This window comes from Mirounga angustirostris, unplaced genomic scaffold (assembly GCF_029215605.1).
Source record: "Mirounga angustirostris isolate CCGP_5_RB_7025 unplaced genomic scaffold, mMirAng1.0.hap1 SCAF_9, whole genome shotgun sequence".
Lineage (NCBI taxonomy): Eukaryota > Metazoa > Chordata > Mammalia > Carnivora > Phocidae > Mirounga > Mirounga angustirostris.
In genome coordinates, this window is record NW_026991717.1 from 98,647,553 (window position 1) to 98,664,288 (window position 16,736).

General features: G+C 36.3%; 1 protein-coding gene across 3 annotated transcripts in view; it reads left to right on the forward strand.

Annotated features, from left to right (window-relative positions):
* Positions 1-16,736, forward strand: part of STYX (serine/threonine/tyrosine interacting protein) — a 37,874-nt gene that overhangs the window by 4,944 nt on the left and 16,194 nt on the right. For 2 of the 3 annotated variants that reach the window (XM_045900869.3, XM_045900870.3), the window contains exons 2-4: positions 9,338-9,370; positions 11,133-11,186; positions 14,458-14,555. In XM_045900869.3, coding sequence (XP_045756825.1) covers positions 9,338-9,370; positions 11,133-11,186; positions 14,458-14,555 — 185 coding nt within the window. The remainder of the gene's footprint in view (positions 1-9,337; positions 9,371-11,132; positions 11,187-14,457; positions 14,556-16,736) is intronic. The other variant, XM_064571075.1, reaches the window with a different exon arrangement.

Here is a 16,736-nt window from a genome sequence, read left to right on the forward strand (position 1 = left end):
CTCCCTTTCCCACTCCCCCTGCTTGTATTCCCTCTCTCACTGTGTCTCTGTCAAATAAATAAAATCTTGAAAAAAAAAAAGAAGAAGCGTAGTGTTTTACAATGAGGGGTATTTTGGTTTAGCTGGCTTGCTTTGTTTTGAAAAATACAGTTGGACTGCTTGGCTAATCATCTAAGTTTGGGAAACTGATTCTACTAATTAAGTACAGTAGTAATTCACAGTAGATCATTGGGAATCTGCCCCATTACCACTACCATCCCTAAAGTGATGGATTTTAGCAGCCTTGTGGGCAGGCTGAGATTAAGATTGAGTGTGATACAGGCAAGATTTGGTTGTTAGAGACATGTTCAGACAGATGGCCATCTGGTAGAGCAAGACCGTGAGCATGAATGACTTAAAATCTTGATCTAGTATGCTAAAAACATTAGCAGAAGTGATAGGCAAGACAGGATTAAGATTTGTTTTGTAGGGTGGGTATTAGGGCTAGGTAAACAAAGAGGGTGGAAGCTTGAGATCAAAATCTAATTCTAGCACTAGGAATCTTCTGTGAGAGAAAGCCTTTTAGCTTGCAAAGGATCCACGCCTATTACAGCAAGTCTGACACTCAACAAAGTAGGCTGCTTTTTTGTGCAGTGAATAGGAATAATTTTTCATTCTCTCCTGCAATACAACTTGCTTTTTACTCCTATAATATCTTCCTTATATAAATACAGCATACACATTCTACTGTATACAATCTTTCGGAAGCTCAAAATTTCTTTGAAGCCTCTTATTTCACTTAAAACTTCAAGTAAGTTTTACATTCTATCCCATATGGTCACGTTTGTTTTAAAATAAATAAAAATAAAAATCAGTGGCCAGCCAGTGAAAACACTTTCTCCAAAAAAAAAAAAAAAAATCTTTTGGTAAAATTGATATTCCAGAGGAAGCACATTTATCCTGTGCCTTTGAGTGCCTTCTAGCATATATGGTGCCAGATATTCCCTGGAATATATGTATACCATTTTACTATATACGTCCTCTGTTTTTTTTTATGCACAGTTTAGAAATTTTATTTTAGTTAAACTCAAAAGTACACATTTCTTTAATCGCTTTTCTTCTTTCTCACAACTCTGATAAGTTTCTTCAGGAAGATAAAGCTATTAGACTAATCAAGAATCTTTAAAAAAAAAAAAGGGAAAAAAAGATCTAGCACCATATATCTCCATAATGTACATCTATCATGTGCTTATTTTGTGGCAGGCACTATGCTCGATGTTAGGGGTACCATGATGAAAATGACAGTCTTTGGCTTAAGTTCTTTAAAAATTTTTTAATATAAAAAGTTTATAATATATTGGTAAATTAAATGCACATTCATTTTGTACAGATAGATTACATTTCCCCCTCTACTGGCTTGGAAATTATATGCTTTATTTCTGTTAATCCCTATAGGTTAATCACCATCATTTTATGCAGTCAGCATTTGTCTAAATACAACTATGTCTGCCATATAGTTCCTTCTTACATTGAGAGGCTGTATAGTGCCAATGTTTCTGAAGTCAACTGCTTAGACTTCAAAGTTAAGTTACTTAGGCTCTTTGTGCCTAAAGTAGAAATGTAAGAGAAAACAATACCTTTTCTTTTGGGGAGGTGCAGAGAGAGAGGGACAATATTAAGCAGGCTCCAAATAGGCAATGAATATTATGATTTCTGTAACCACAGTTTAGTTTTATCTGTTCTTGAACTTCATATAAATGGAATCATGTAAAATGGACTCTGTTGTTTATGACTTTGTAAAAAGATTTATTTGAGTGTGCTTGGGGGAGGGGCAGAGGGAGGGAATCTGCAAGCAGACTCCCCGCTGAGTGTGGAGCCCGGCTGAGTGTGGAGCTCAACACAGGACTGGATCTCACCATGCAGGACTGGATCTCACCACCCGTGAGACCACAACCCGTGAAACCAAGAGTCAGATGCTCTGAGCTGAAACCAAGAGTCAGATGTTTAACATCATGACTGAGCCACCCAGGCATCCGTTTATGGCTTTTTTCATTAAACATAATATCTGTGAAATTCACCTATATTATGCTTATGAGTAGTAGTAGATTCTTTTTTATTGCTGAGTACTATTTCATTGTATGATAATTGTCATGATCTCAGGATCCTGAGATGGAGCCCTGCGTGGAGTTCCTTGCTCAGAGGAAGTCTGCTTGGGGCTTCTCTCTTCCCCTCCTTCTCCCCTTCCCTCTGCTCATGTGCTTGCATGCTCTCTCTCTCTCTCCCCCTTAAATAAATTTTTATTTTCTTTTTAAAGATTTTATTTATTTGAGAGGGAGAAAGAGAGAGAAAGGGAGAGAGTGAGAGCACAAGAATGGGGAGGCTGATGCAGGGCTCCATCCCAGGATGCTGGGATCATGACCTGAGCTAAAGGCAAAGTAAACCACCCAGGCTCTCCTTAAATGAATTTTTTTAAAAAAATTAAAAAAAAATCTTTTGTGCCCTTTTAAAGATCTTTGCTTTTTCCAGGGTTGTGAAGATATTCTATGTTTTCTTCTAGAAGTTTTGTCATTTTTTGCCCTTGTGTTTATACATACACACTTTTTTCCCCATATATTCAAGTATGTATTGAGTGCCTATTATGTGCCAGGCACTGTCATCAAGTGTTGGAAATAGATGCAACAGTGAAGACAGGCAAGATGTTTGTGTGTGGGGAGGGTTTGCCGGCAGGGGCGGGGCGGGGTGAGAGGTCAGGATCAGAATTCATTTTATTTTATAGACATTTATCTAATTGTTCTGGTACCAGTTGTTGAAGGACAGTTTTTTTTTTCCTCCATTGAATTGCCTTCTTGTCTTTCAGGAAGTTAATTGGCTGCATATGTGAACGTCTTTTGGACTCTTCTTTTCCATTCCTCTGTTTGCTTTTAGTCTGGAAAAAGAAATTCTCCTCTTCGTGTTTGGTATACTGCTATTTACTGTGTATTTCTTTCCCCTTAATCTTGCTTGGGATTTAGTGGGTTGCTTATTTCTGAGGTGTGGTGTCTTTAACCAGTTTTGGAAAATTTTCAGTAACATCTTATGTAATATTATCTCTCCTTTATTTTCTCTATCCTTCTTCTGGAACTTAGATTTTATGGATGTTAAACTTTTAAATTCTATCTTTTTTTTTTTTTTTTAAAGATTTTATTTATTTATTTGACAGAGAGAGACAGCGAGAGAGGGAACACAAGCAGGGGGAGTAGGAGAGGGAGAAGCAGGCTTCCTGCTGAGCAGGGAGCCTGATGCGGGGCTCGATCCCAGGACCCTGGGATCATGACCTGAGTCGAAGGCAGACGCTTAACCGACTGAGCCACCCAGGCGCCCCTTAAATTCTATCTTATATGTCTATTAACTGATCATATTTTCCAAACTCTGAATTTAGGTCATTTCTTCAGTTCTATTTTCCAGTTCACAAATTCTCTCTTTAACTCCGTCCTTTCTTCTGTTTAGCCTATCCACCGATTTTTAATTTCATTTGTATTTTTTTTCATTTCTACATATTCCTTTTGGTTCTCTTAATAAATTTCTTAATCCTTGGTCATACTTTTGATGCTCTCATACTTTTGATGCTCTAAATGTATTATATTTTTCCATTGTCCTAATATCTGCAGGCTTTGTGAATGTGATTTAGTTGTATCTGTTTTTTATGGTGGTTCGTTTCCTCCTCTTTTTTTTTTTTTTAAATTGTGAGCTCATTGAAACTTATCTCTGTGAATTATTTCTGATCTAGGTTTAGGGTATGCTTCTCCAGAGAGAAAATGCATTTGCTTTTCCCAAGAACCAATGGACACTATCTACCCAGGACCACTTGACACTGAATTTTCACTTGGCCTCACAAAAATAATTGAATTTTATTTTATTTTTTATTTTATTTTAATTTTTTTTTAAGATTTTATTTATTTGAGAGAGAGAATGAGAGAGAGAGAGAGCACATGAGAGGGGGGAGGTCAGAGGGAGAAGCAGACCCCCCGCTGAGCAGGGAGCCCTCACGGGACTCCAGGATCATGACCTGAGCCAAAGGCAGTCACTTAACCAACTGAGCCACCCAGGCGCCCAAAAATAATTGAATTTTAATGCCAGACATGAGCGAAGGCCAGATTGTAGTTAGGAAGACCCCATCCCACCACTACCACATTCTACTCAGACCTAAAGCTAAGAAAGGCAAGAGTACTCATTTCTATGGGGTTGAGGTGAGTTCTCCCTCCCTCCCCAATCTCCCCAGTTTATCATTCACTGAGTGTTGCCTTTTGGGATCTCAGCTTTTTGGTATCGATCTGCCTTCCCTCTTTGATCAGGTCCTACGCTTTGTCTTACGTCTCACATGTACAGTATCATTTTAAATAAGGCCATGGTGAGGATATGGAACAGCTAGAACTCCCATACATTGCTGGTAGAAGTGTAAGTTCGTTTTGGAAAACTTTTGGCAGTTTCTAATAAAGCCAAATATAGGCCTACCCTGTGACATATTAATTCCATTGCTTTTTTTTTTAAATTAACATATAATGTTTTATAGGGGCGCCTGGGTGGCTTGCCTTCAGCTCAGGTCATGATCTCACGGTCCTGGGATCAAGCCCCACATCAGGCTCCCTGCTCAGCAGAGTCTGCTTCTCCCTCTCTGACCCTCCTCCCCACTTGTGCACTCTCTCTCTCTCTCTCTCTGTCTCAAATAAATTAAATAAATTAAAAAAAAAAAACATATAATGTATTATTTCAGGGGTACAGGTCTGTGATTCATCAGTCTTATATAATACCTAGTGCTCATTATAACACAAACCCTCCCCAGTGTCCATCACCCTGCTACCCCATACCCCCCACTTTCTTTTTTTAAGATTTTATTTTTTTAAGTAATCTCTACACCCAGTGTGGAGTATCAACTCACAACCCCAAGATTAAGAGTCACATGCTCTTCCAGCTGAGCCATCCATGCAACAACATGGGTGAATCTCACAGACATTAGGTTGAGTGAAAGAAGCCAGGCATAAAATGGTACTGTTGTGATTCCATTTATATTAAGTTCAAGAACAGGCAAAACTAATTTATAGTGATAGAAGTCAATAGTCACCTCTGAAGAGAGGATATTGACTGAGAAGAGAAGGAGGGAACTTTCTAGGATGATGAAAATCTTCATCTGGGTGGTGATACATGGATGTATTGCCTGTGAAAGTTCATTGAGCTCTACATTCAGATTTGGGCATTTTAACACTTCATTGTGTGTTCTTTTATACCCCCATTTTAAAAGAACAAATACAAGGCTATGAAAGATCAGCAGATCCTCTCTGGATATGGCTTCTTAGGGTTTATAGCCTACTAATATCACATGGCCAAGATCCATTTTCAACATTAAAGACAAAAAAATACTTTGTTTCTTTATTAAAAAAGAAAAATTGCTGACTGTATTGCAGGAGTACCATTCTGTCTTTTCTGTAGCCAAATTCAAGAGGTGCATTAGATTGAACACAACCCAAGGAAGTATTGGAAGCAAAGAGTTTTGGGGCACCTGGGCAGCACAGTCAGTTAAGTGTCTGACTCTTGATTTCGGCTTAGATTATGATCTCAGGGTTGTGGAGCCTGCTTGAGAGTTTTTCTCTCTCCCTCTCCCTCTGCTCTCTCTCTTAAAACAAAAAAAAAAAAGGAGAAGAAAAAAGAAAGCAAAGAGTTTTTATTACTTGTCACAAGAAGACAGGGAAATGGCTCTCAAAGTACTGTCTCCTCTTGGGGTTCATGCATGAAACTTTTATTCTGTGTGCTAGGGAACAGGGCCAGGGAGCTTGATACATTAAGGAACTTACACATTCTGTTACCTAGGTATTTGGTTTCAACTGCTCATGCTTAGTATGTCAACATGCTAGTGCATACATTGTATGTTCAAAAAAAATGGTTGGAAAATCTTGCCCTTGGGAGGAGATCTTTATATTATAATGAGCTAGAGGTAACTTTAGGGCAACTCGGGGCTTCTGTGCAGGTCCTCAGCTCCAAACTGGCTCAAACTGGTTCACAGAAGAGGGTATCTGATGGCACACCTAGCCATAGCTTCTTGTTCTGCAAAACAGACACATTCTTTCCTGCCTTCCCCCCTTGCCCCTCCTCCCTTCTGCTGATAGCTTGAAGCTCTCTGATAGGAGTAATTCTCCATTGCATCCTAGCTAAGATTTCTGTTACAGATGTATAACATTTCTACTTTATGTGTTAAAAATACTTTTCTGACTTGGAAAATCTAGGTGAAGGGTAAAGGGAATTCCTTGCACTAGTTTTAACTTTCCTGTAACCCTAAAATTATTTTAAAATGAAAAAGGGTTTGTTTGATTTTTTGGATAGGTGGGAGGGGCTGAGGGAGGGAGAGAGGCAATCTCCGCTGAGCACAGAGCCTGATACGGGGCTTGATCATATGACCCTGAGATCATGACCTGAGCCAAACCAAGAGTATGACACTTAACTGACTGAGCCACCCAGGCACCCCTTGTTTGTTTGTTTGTTAATTTTTTTAATTTAAATTGTTCAGATTGGAACAAATAGCAAATGTACTTTTTTTTTTTTTTTTTTTTTTTTTTATTTGAGAGGGAGAGAGTGAGTGAGAGCATGAGTGCACACGAGGAGGGGGAGGGAGAAGCAGACTCTCCGTTGAGAAGGGAGCCCCACATGGGCCTTGATCCTGGGACAGTGGGATCATGACCTGAGCTAAAGGCAGACACTTAACCATCTGAGCCACCGAGGTGCCCCCACAAATGTACTTCTGAGCATGTCACTATATATGGTTGTAGAAATTGTCTGCATGCAGCATTCACTGGATATTGACTTAACAAGGCACATATTTTCTGCAAATTATTTCAATCACAGAGTATTTAAAATAAAATAACATTTTTGGGTTAAAAAAATAAATTCAATTTAGTTAACATACAGTGTGTTACTAATTTCAGGGGTAGAATTTAGTTGATTCATCAGTTGCATATAACACCCAGTGCACATTACATCAAGTGCTCTCCTTAATGCCCATCACCCAATTACCCCATTCCCCCACCCAGCAACCCTTAGTTTGTTCCCTGTAGTTAAGAGTCTCTTATGGTTTGCCTCCCTCTCTGTTTTTATCTTATTTTATTTTTCCTTCCCTTCCCCTATGTTCATCTGTTTTGTTTCTTAAGTTCCACATATGAGTGAAATCATTTGGTAGTTGTCTTTCTCTGAGTTATTTTGCTTAGCAGAATGCTTTCTAGTTCCATCCACATCATTGCAAATAGCAAGATTTCATTCTTTTTGATGGCTGAGTCATACTCCATTGTGTATACATACCACTTTATCCGTTCATCTGTCCATGGACATCTGGGCTCTTTTCATATTTTGGCTATTGTGGGCATTTCCACTATAAACATTGGGGTGCATGTGCACCTTCGAATCTCTGTTTTTATATCCTTTGGATAAATACATAGTAGTGTTGGGGCATCTGGGTGGCTCAGTCGGTTAAGCATCTGCCTTCAGCTCAGGTCATGATCCCAGGGTCCTGGGATGGAGCCCCACGTTGGGCTCCCCACTTGGCGGGGAGTCTGCTTTTCCCTCTGCCTGCTGCACTGTCTACTTGTGCTCTCTATCTCTCTGTCAAATAAATAAATAAAATCTTAAAAAAAAAAAACATAGTAGTGTAATTGCTGGGTTGTAGGGTATTGACTTATAATGTTATATTAGTTTCAGGTATATTACATAGTGATTGGACAGTTCTGTACACTGCCCAATGCTCACAATAAGTGTAGTTAACTTCTGTCACCATACAAAGTTATTCCAAATTATTGGCTATATTCCCAAACTGGAAGTTTGTACCCCTTAATTCCTTTCACCTGAAAATAAAGGATTTTTTTAAAAAGCTCTTCCAGTTTTCACTTTAGAAACCTTATTTCTGTTTATAATTCTGAGTTTTAAGCAACCAGGTTAGAAACTTTTGGAATACAGTCCATTTACAAATGAGGACTATCTGTACTTTGATTCTTCATATCAATTCACTGTAACTGCTTTTTTCTTTTCCCAATTTTTCTTTTTTTTTTTAAGAAGATTAATTTATTTATTTTGGGGAGGGAGGGGCAAAGAGAGAGGGGGAGAATCTCAAGCAGACTCCCTGCCTCTCAAGGAGCCCAGTGCAGGGCTTGATCCCAGGACCCTGAGACCATGATCTGAGCTGAAATCAAGAGTCAGGTGCTCAACCGACTGAGCCCCCAAGGTGCTCCTCTTCTCCCAACTTTTTTTTTTTTTTAAACATTTATTTTAGAGAGAGAGAGAGCGAGAGAGAGCATGTTCGCACACACAAGCGGGAGGAGCAGAGGGAGAGGGAGAGAAAATCTTAAGCAGATTCCTGCTGAGTGCAGAGGCGTTGGGGCTGATCTCTCGACCATGAGATCATGTGAGCTGAAACCAAGAGTCAGGCACTTAACCGATTGTGCCACCCAGGTGCCCCTTTGCCCAGCTTTTAAAATGTTTTCTGTCTTTTGCCATTGGCATTTTGCATTATTTTCCAGTTTATTTTGGTCTGCATTCCAAAGACAGAATGAACTCTATACTTTCATGAAGTGTATCTTTAAAGGGAATCAAACTAAAAGAATCTCAAGCCCAAGTAAGATATGAAAAAGGCTGATAAGCATTTAGAGGTTTAGGTCAGGGATGGCAAATACCTATCACCTAACATTCTTTCATCCGTTATGTATACTGCTCATTGATCACAGTACTTAAGTCTTTCCTCACACAGTGTTTTAGCTATCTGCTGCCAGTTGGTTAAAGTTGACATGAATCACAAAAAGGCTATTTGACATTTGACATTTCTGATTTGGAGGATCAGTTTTGGGGAGAAATTTCTGGAATATCTGTTTTAATTAATGAACTATTCCATCCACTGTATGAAGTAACATAATCGTAATTTTGGAAGCGCAGTTACCTAAGGAATACCTTAATCATTGTTTCTTTTTTTTTTTTTTTTAAGATTTTATTTATTTATTTCAGAGAGAGAGTACACAAGCTGGGGGAGACAGGCTGAGGGAACAGGAGAAGCAGACTCCCCATAAGTGGGGAGCCCAATGTAGGGCTTGATCTCAGGACCCTGAGATAATAACCTGAGCCGAAGGCGGACACTTAACTGACTAAGCCACCCAGATGCTCTTTAATCATTGTTTCTTGTCACTTAAATTTTTCAGGTGTTTGCGAAGCCAGTTCAATCTATAGAATATTCTTAAAGTACAATGTATTTTTTAAAAAATCCATACACTTTTATGTCACATCTTTAACTTTTAATTGGGTAACATTTTTTATATGTCATTTACTTTTATTCTTGTGTTTTCTTTCCATCTTTAAGGAATGGACATACCCTATGAGACGAGAGATGCAGGTAAGATAACCTTTTTGTTTATTCAAACCAACCCATATTATTATTATTATTATTAAATAACCTAATTTCACAAAGGATTTGAGACCTGTTGGCTCATGATCTGTAAGTTCATTGAGTCTTTTAAAAATCAGCATATTTGAGATTAATCATGGATCTTAAAAAGATAGGAAATGAATTGTTGCCTTTCTTAGATTAATCATGGACATAGTAATATATGTATGTGCTTAATGAATCACTTTGTTTTCCCTTATCTGAAAAATTGGGTACAATATTTTTATTCCTTTGAAAACACTTTGTATTCTGTGTCTGGCTAGTTTAGATAAGTCCAAAAGAGTTGACTATAAAGCAAATCACTCTTGAATAATTGCTCATTTTTGTGTCTGATTTTCAGTCAACTTCCATAATGAAGTCCTCCAGAAGACTGAGTTGAATACTCCCAATATGGAATGATAAAATGTTAACCCTCATAGCAGTTTTTCTTTTCCATTTCTTACCATTTACGTCACTCTGCTAGCCCCAGAATCAAGCAATGTCTCCTGTTCCCGGGAATACCTTGACTTAATAAAAATCTGTTTCTTTTCTCTGTTAGTGAAAATTCTCTTTTTCTAAAAGTATCTGAGTACCTGTGGGGCATTTTACTTGGTGCTATGGGGAATGCAAAGATGAGTAAAATGTAATTTCTGCCCGCAAGAAGCTGGTAGGAGACATCAGACCTATACACAAATAATTACAATTTTCCAAAGAACTGAACTGCAAAATTGCACTATATTAGTATCTAGGATATGATACAGCCCAACTAAAATCTTTCTATATTGAATTCACATAGAATAAATTTTAATCTAGCATTTGGAAGGTATTTATTTAAAATTGTTGAAACTGTCAGTAGGCAAACATTTGATATTGGTCTTTTTTAAATTTTGCAATAATACTTTTATGAACTATAGGTAACAACAGATTTGGCTGAATAAGGTTTTGTGTAATTCCAGAGGGGTAATTTTCTTTATGCCTAATTTATATCTTTTTTTTTTAAGACTTTATTTATTTATTTGACACAGAGAGACACAGCGAGAGAGGGAACACAAGCAGGGGGAGTGGGAGAGGGAGAAGCAGGCTTCCCGCTGAGCAGGGAGCCTGATGTGGGGCTCGATCCCAGGACCCTGGGATCATGACCTGAGCCAGGCAGTTGCTTAACCGACTGAGCCACCCAGGTGCCCCATGCCAAGTTTATTTTTAGACTATAGCAGAGAATATAAGTAAAATTAGAGATGTTTCATTAATATAGGGGCACCTGTATGGCTCAGTCGGTTAAGTGTTGGACTCTTGATTTTGGCTCAGGTCATGATCTCAGGGTCAGGAGACTGAGCCTCTCCGCAGGCTCCATGCTGGGCGTGGAGCCTGCTTGAGATTCTCTCTCCTCCCAATGCCTCTCTACCCCTCTCTTTAAAAAAATAAAAATAAAAAGACAGTCATATAATATGCTAATTTTACCCAAAGTGCTTCTAAAAAGTACTGTGGAAGTTCAGATATCTGACTTTTCAGAACTATATTTAAACTAAATGTCTCATTTGCTATTATAAAGCACATCTGTATTTCTCTTCCCAATCATTTGCTCAGTGTGGCTAGAAAATGTTCCCTAAATTACAAGCGTTTTAGCAAATTATTATAACAATTATGAAAATACTCCACAAATCCACTTATATGGTACATAGTTTGTGTAAATTTAAATTGTTAATGGTAAATATCTCAATTTTTTTTTCCCTAGGAAATTTTACCTGGATTGTTTTTAGGTCCATATTCTTCTGCTATGAAAAGCAAGGTATGAACTTTAGATTAGGTTCATCAAGAGACTATTAACCAGCTTTTTTGGAATAAATTTTTTTAGTAGTAAGAGTTTTATTTGAGGGAAGGTCCACAAATACTGCATGTTACTCTGGAGTACCTACCTCTTTTTAGATTTTACTGGACTAGTGATTGTCAGGTGTGTCACCACAAATCACAAATAAGTGTATTTGACATTTTAGTTAATCATTCCTTATCAAGGGTAAGTGTGTGTGTGTGCATGTGTATGCACGTTTTAATTGATAAAATCTGATTTCTGTTTTTCCAAACTTCAGAGACCTGGATGCTCCAGGCTGTAAAGTGTTATACCATATATATCTGTCTCCTGTATAGTCAAACTGAAATGGATTTCTTTAGTTGACACAGTTAACAGGGTAAATCTCATTTTAATATATGAAGCAATTTTGTTGCCACTTCGTACAGGATTCAGTCCTATGAATTAGGACAGTGCTACTAATTCGCTTTGAATTATAATGTGAAACATACCACATGCTTTCCCCAGTACCCTATTTAGAAGTCAGCATTCTTGTGTATAATATCTATCTACAGTAAGTTCTGTAAAAAAAAAAAAAAAACTGTAGAATTTTTAACTTTAATGTTTTAATTTAATATATTAGTTTTAGATGAGTAGGGAGTTTTTTAAAATTAGAGTCATTTCTTTGAAACTGGAAGGCTTTTTGACTATTGAGGTATACATAAGAGTAAACCTAGTTTTGATGGCCTACAAATAGGTTGGAAAGGGTGGGGTGTTGGTAAAAAAAGAAAAAAAAAAGTACTAAGGAAAAGATAGATAACTATAGACTTAACTGTGACTTACTTAAGATAAAGTCCAAATAATGTAGTATTTGCTGGCCTTCAAAATGGTTTTAGATTATTTGCTTTTTGTATTCCTACAGCATTTTATAAATATACCTATTATAGTATTTGTCACATTAAATTACAAGTATTTCTTTATAGATCTGCTCAAAACCTCTCCCCTCTCAGTTTCACCATGGTCTAATTATTAGACTGAGGAAGAGTTTCTATGACAAAATTTGATTATTTCCCATTCTGAATCACCATAGTACAGCTCATATTCCTTTTCATATCATCATCCAAAAGATATATAATAACAACAAATAATAATAAAAATAAAGAAATCTTAGGGAATAAATGCCTTTTCTAATACTCATTTAGTTAAGCCTACCTTTTATTGCATTCAAATACATTTAAACTGTTTCTTTGTGTATAATTTTTCTGCGGTTTGTAGGTATGAGATTAGGTCATAATTTGCTTCATACAAATGAAAATCCATTGAAAAGTAAAAAATATTCTGTTGCTTTTACATTTGGGTCCTATTTTGTTAAGGTTTGTTTTTTACTCAGTAATAGTCTAATATGCCTTCAAAGCTTGTTAAAGCAGGTTTTCATCCGTAGTTATGTATATCTTCTATGGTTTCTCACACTAATAAAGTAGGTATGAAAACTTCTTTATATATCAAGTATAAACAAAAGAACAGATGTTGAATACATTTTGGAGGTTTAATAAATATGAATATGGAACATTGATTAAATATTACTCCTACCAAATGCTTACCTCCCTTCTAACTCAGGATGCACTCAGGAAATACAAAGATAGTTAAACTCTTATCTAATCTATGCCAGACATAGGAAAATTTGCTGGAAAAAATAACATTTAAAACTTGAAAACGACACTTTCTTAGCTTGGGCTACTATAATAAAACATCATAGACCAATGGCTTCAACAACAGACATTTATTTCTCACAGTTGTAGAGGCTGGGAAATCTGAGATCAGGGTGCCAGCATGGTTAGATTTTGGTGAGGGCCCTCTTCCTGACTTGGAGATAGCAGTGTTCTTGCTGTATCTTTCCATGGCAGAAACAGGAAGCTCAGATAGTTCTTCCTCTTATCAGGGCACTAATTCCATCATGGGGCTTCACCCTCATGACCTCATCTAAATCTGTGTCTAATTAACTCCTACGAAAGGCCCCATCTCCTAATACCACCATCACCTTGGGGATTAGGGCTTCAACATATGAATTTTAGAGAGGCACAAATATTCAGTCCATAACAAATATAAATTATTCTTTGATTTCTCATGGATCATTAGTATTATTGTTATAGACTATTTAATGCAGAAAGTGGGAATTAAATATATAGGAGTATAAACTGAAAGTATCATAGAAAACTCAAGATTATGAATTCTGATTCCTCTTGCCAGGATGATTTTGTTCATTGAATTATTGAACAGTTAATGTGTTCAGGGTACTGTTACACATACTTAATATGAATCAGTGAACAAAATCCTTGTTCTCATGGAATTTACATTCTAACTATTGAAATATATATCATGTCATATACATTATATATTACATGTATATAACATGTACATTATCAAACATCATTATATTCACTGAAACCTATAATCACTTGCAAATAAAAACTTACTTGATAATATCTAGGATTGTCATATTAAATTGCTTTAAATGTAGAGCCAAAAAAGCACCACAGAATATAATATCATTTGGAGTTGCCAGTTTTAACTTTAGAAGAATTTTTAAACTGAAATGTTACTAGTCTGTGAACTGTATAAATTAATTCTGGCTTGTAGTAGAAGAAGTATACTGGGAGAGGCCTGGTGTAGTCCAGAGATCTGGGCCCTGGTACTGCTATTAACTGTGTCAGTGATGTTCAGTAACTGTATATGCCTTAGTAGTCCCTTCTAAAAAATAAAGGCTTTAGTCAGTATACGTGACTACCACTTACTGAACACTTGCCATGTGCTCCAGGCATTGTGCCAAACACCTGACAGGGGTAATTTGTCCAACCACTCAGTGAAAAGGTTAGTATTTCCCCCATTTTCCCATGGGAAAACTGAGCCACAGAGCTGGAATATAGAGCTTGGGCTCTCATGACTCCAAAGCCCGTGCCTTTAAATTAACCACTATCTAGTATTGTTTCTGAAATAAATTATCTTTAAGGTCTCAACAAGCTCTAAAATTATGTAAAATAATCCTGTTAGCCTTTTGAGGATATGTAGTATATATTAATCTTGAATCACTGAAATATCTTGCTGATCACTTCAGGTATTTTATTACAAAATTAGCTTTAATTCCCTGTACTTAAAGTTCAGATATGGTTATGCTAATTGTAGTGTTCAGCCCTATATATTTTCAAACATCTGTGTTACAATAAGATGATGTTTTGTATTTTAAACTATTTCTTTCCCTGTCCCTCTTTTTTTATAGCTACCTATACTGCAGAAATATGGAATAACCCATATAATATGCATAAGACAAAATATTGAAGCAAACTTTGTTAAACCAAACTTTCAACAATTATTTAGGTAAGAATTACTGCTGTGATTAATTAAAATGTTATGGGCAGCAAACATGTAATGTAGTTTATATTTCAATTGATTTTATTATAGCAGTCTTCTGTACATACCTGTTTTTGTGGGTGTGTGTGGTTTTGTTTTTTTTGTTTTCTTTTTCTTCTTGGTGTTTTGTTTTTTTTTTTTTGGTGGGCAGTAAAGCAAAGTTTATGTGATAAGTAAAGTGATGGTACAAAGCTCCCGAAGAGGGAGGGACCCGAGAGGGTTGCCCTGTACATATCTGTTTTATAAGGATGGTTATATAGTATATTACCTAAAAAATAAGTTTCCTTTAAATTTTAAATAAGTAATGCATATAATGCAGAATTTTAAAGATTCAAATGCATGTACAGTATGTATACTGAAGAGGTTCCCTATTTCTATGCCTTAGATACTCAGTTCCCCTCTCTAGAGGCATCCACTCTTACTTTTTGAGAATCTTCCCGGGGTTATATGTTACATATATACAATTTTTTTTTTTTACACTGGCTTTAAAAATGTTAATATATTTTAGAGATTGCTTCATATCCTTACTTAGATGCATTGGTTTTTTAAACTTGCATAGTAATCTGTTGTATGGCTATACTAAAATTTATTCAGCCTGTCACCTATTGGGCATTTTAGGTTGTTTCCAGTCTTTTGCTAATATAGTGGGTATCCCTAAATATGTCATTTAATTCATGTGTGAATATATCAATTGGATAAATTTGTAGAAGTGGAATTGCTGGATCAAAGAATGTGAGCATTTAAAATTTTAATGGATGTTGCAGATTGCCCTCCAGTGAGTTTTGTCAGTTTACATTCCCACTCTGAAGTGAATGACTCAATTTCCTAGAGTAAAAATGATGTCGCGTATAGTTCTAATTTGCCTTTCTCATTATAATGAGTGTGGTTGAGCATTTAATGGTTTTTAATGTTATTTTAACTTTATTTTAAAAATAAAGAATATGTATTACACATGGTACAAGAAAAGGGTAGAAAAAAGGTATATAAATAAAGTAAGTCTCTTTCCTCCTCTAAACCCAGCCATCTAGCTTCCCTCCTGGGAGGCGGCTACTATTAACCCTTAAATATCATTCTAGAGATATTCTCTGTGTATATAAAAGCATGTATGTTAAAAATATTTTAATGCGCTGCTTTATTGTTTGTAAAAATGAAAGCATCCTGAGTGTCCATCAGTATAAGACAACTCCCAAGTATATCGTGAAAATGTATAATAGGATACTGTAACCATGAAAAAGAATGAAATATTTCTAAGTGTGTTGATTGGGAATAATCACTAAGATTTATTAAATTAAAAAAGCAAGGTGTACAAACAAGTGTATACTCTCAGTGTGTTTAAAAATATACACAGTATATTAGGCATATATTCTTGTACATGCATAGAAAATTTCTAGGCTAAAAGACCAGGAATCTGACAGTGGTTGCTTCTGAGAAGGAAATTCAGGGTCTGGGATGCTAGAGGGGCCTATTTTTTATTGCAAATATTTTTATACTGTTAGAATTTTTTACCATGTGTACACATTTTTCAGTTAATAAAAGCTTGTTTTAAAAAAGGAATGTCTATATTCTAAAATAAAATAGATTGAATTTTTTTTTCTAATTGTAAAAGAAATCCTTGGTTTTGGGGTGCCTGGGTTGGCTCAGTCAGTTAAGCATTTGCCTTGGGCTCATGTCGTGATTCCAGGGTCGTAACATCGCAAGCCCTGCGTTGGGCTCCCTGCTCAGCAGGGAGTCTACTTCTCCCTTTCCCTCTGCCCTTGCCCACTGCTCCTTCTCTTTCTTTCTCAAATAGGTAAATAAAATCTTAAAAAAAAAAAATCCTTGTTCTTTATAGATACTTTGGAAAATACAGAATGATGCCAAGAAGAATATAAAATCATCCATAATTCACAACCTAGAGGAAACACTTTAGTTAACATTTTGGCATATTCCTCTAAATCTTAACTGTATTATACATATGTGTATTATGTCTACACACATACAGACTTACATATATTATAGAAAATGCCATGATATTTAAAAATGCCATACTATACATTTCTAATTTGTCTAGAGTTTTTGTTTTTAGTACCAAAATGTCCTGGGTACAGCTTCTTTATCCTAATGGAAGAACCCTTTCTCCTTAGATTTGGAATATTGGATTATAGATTG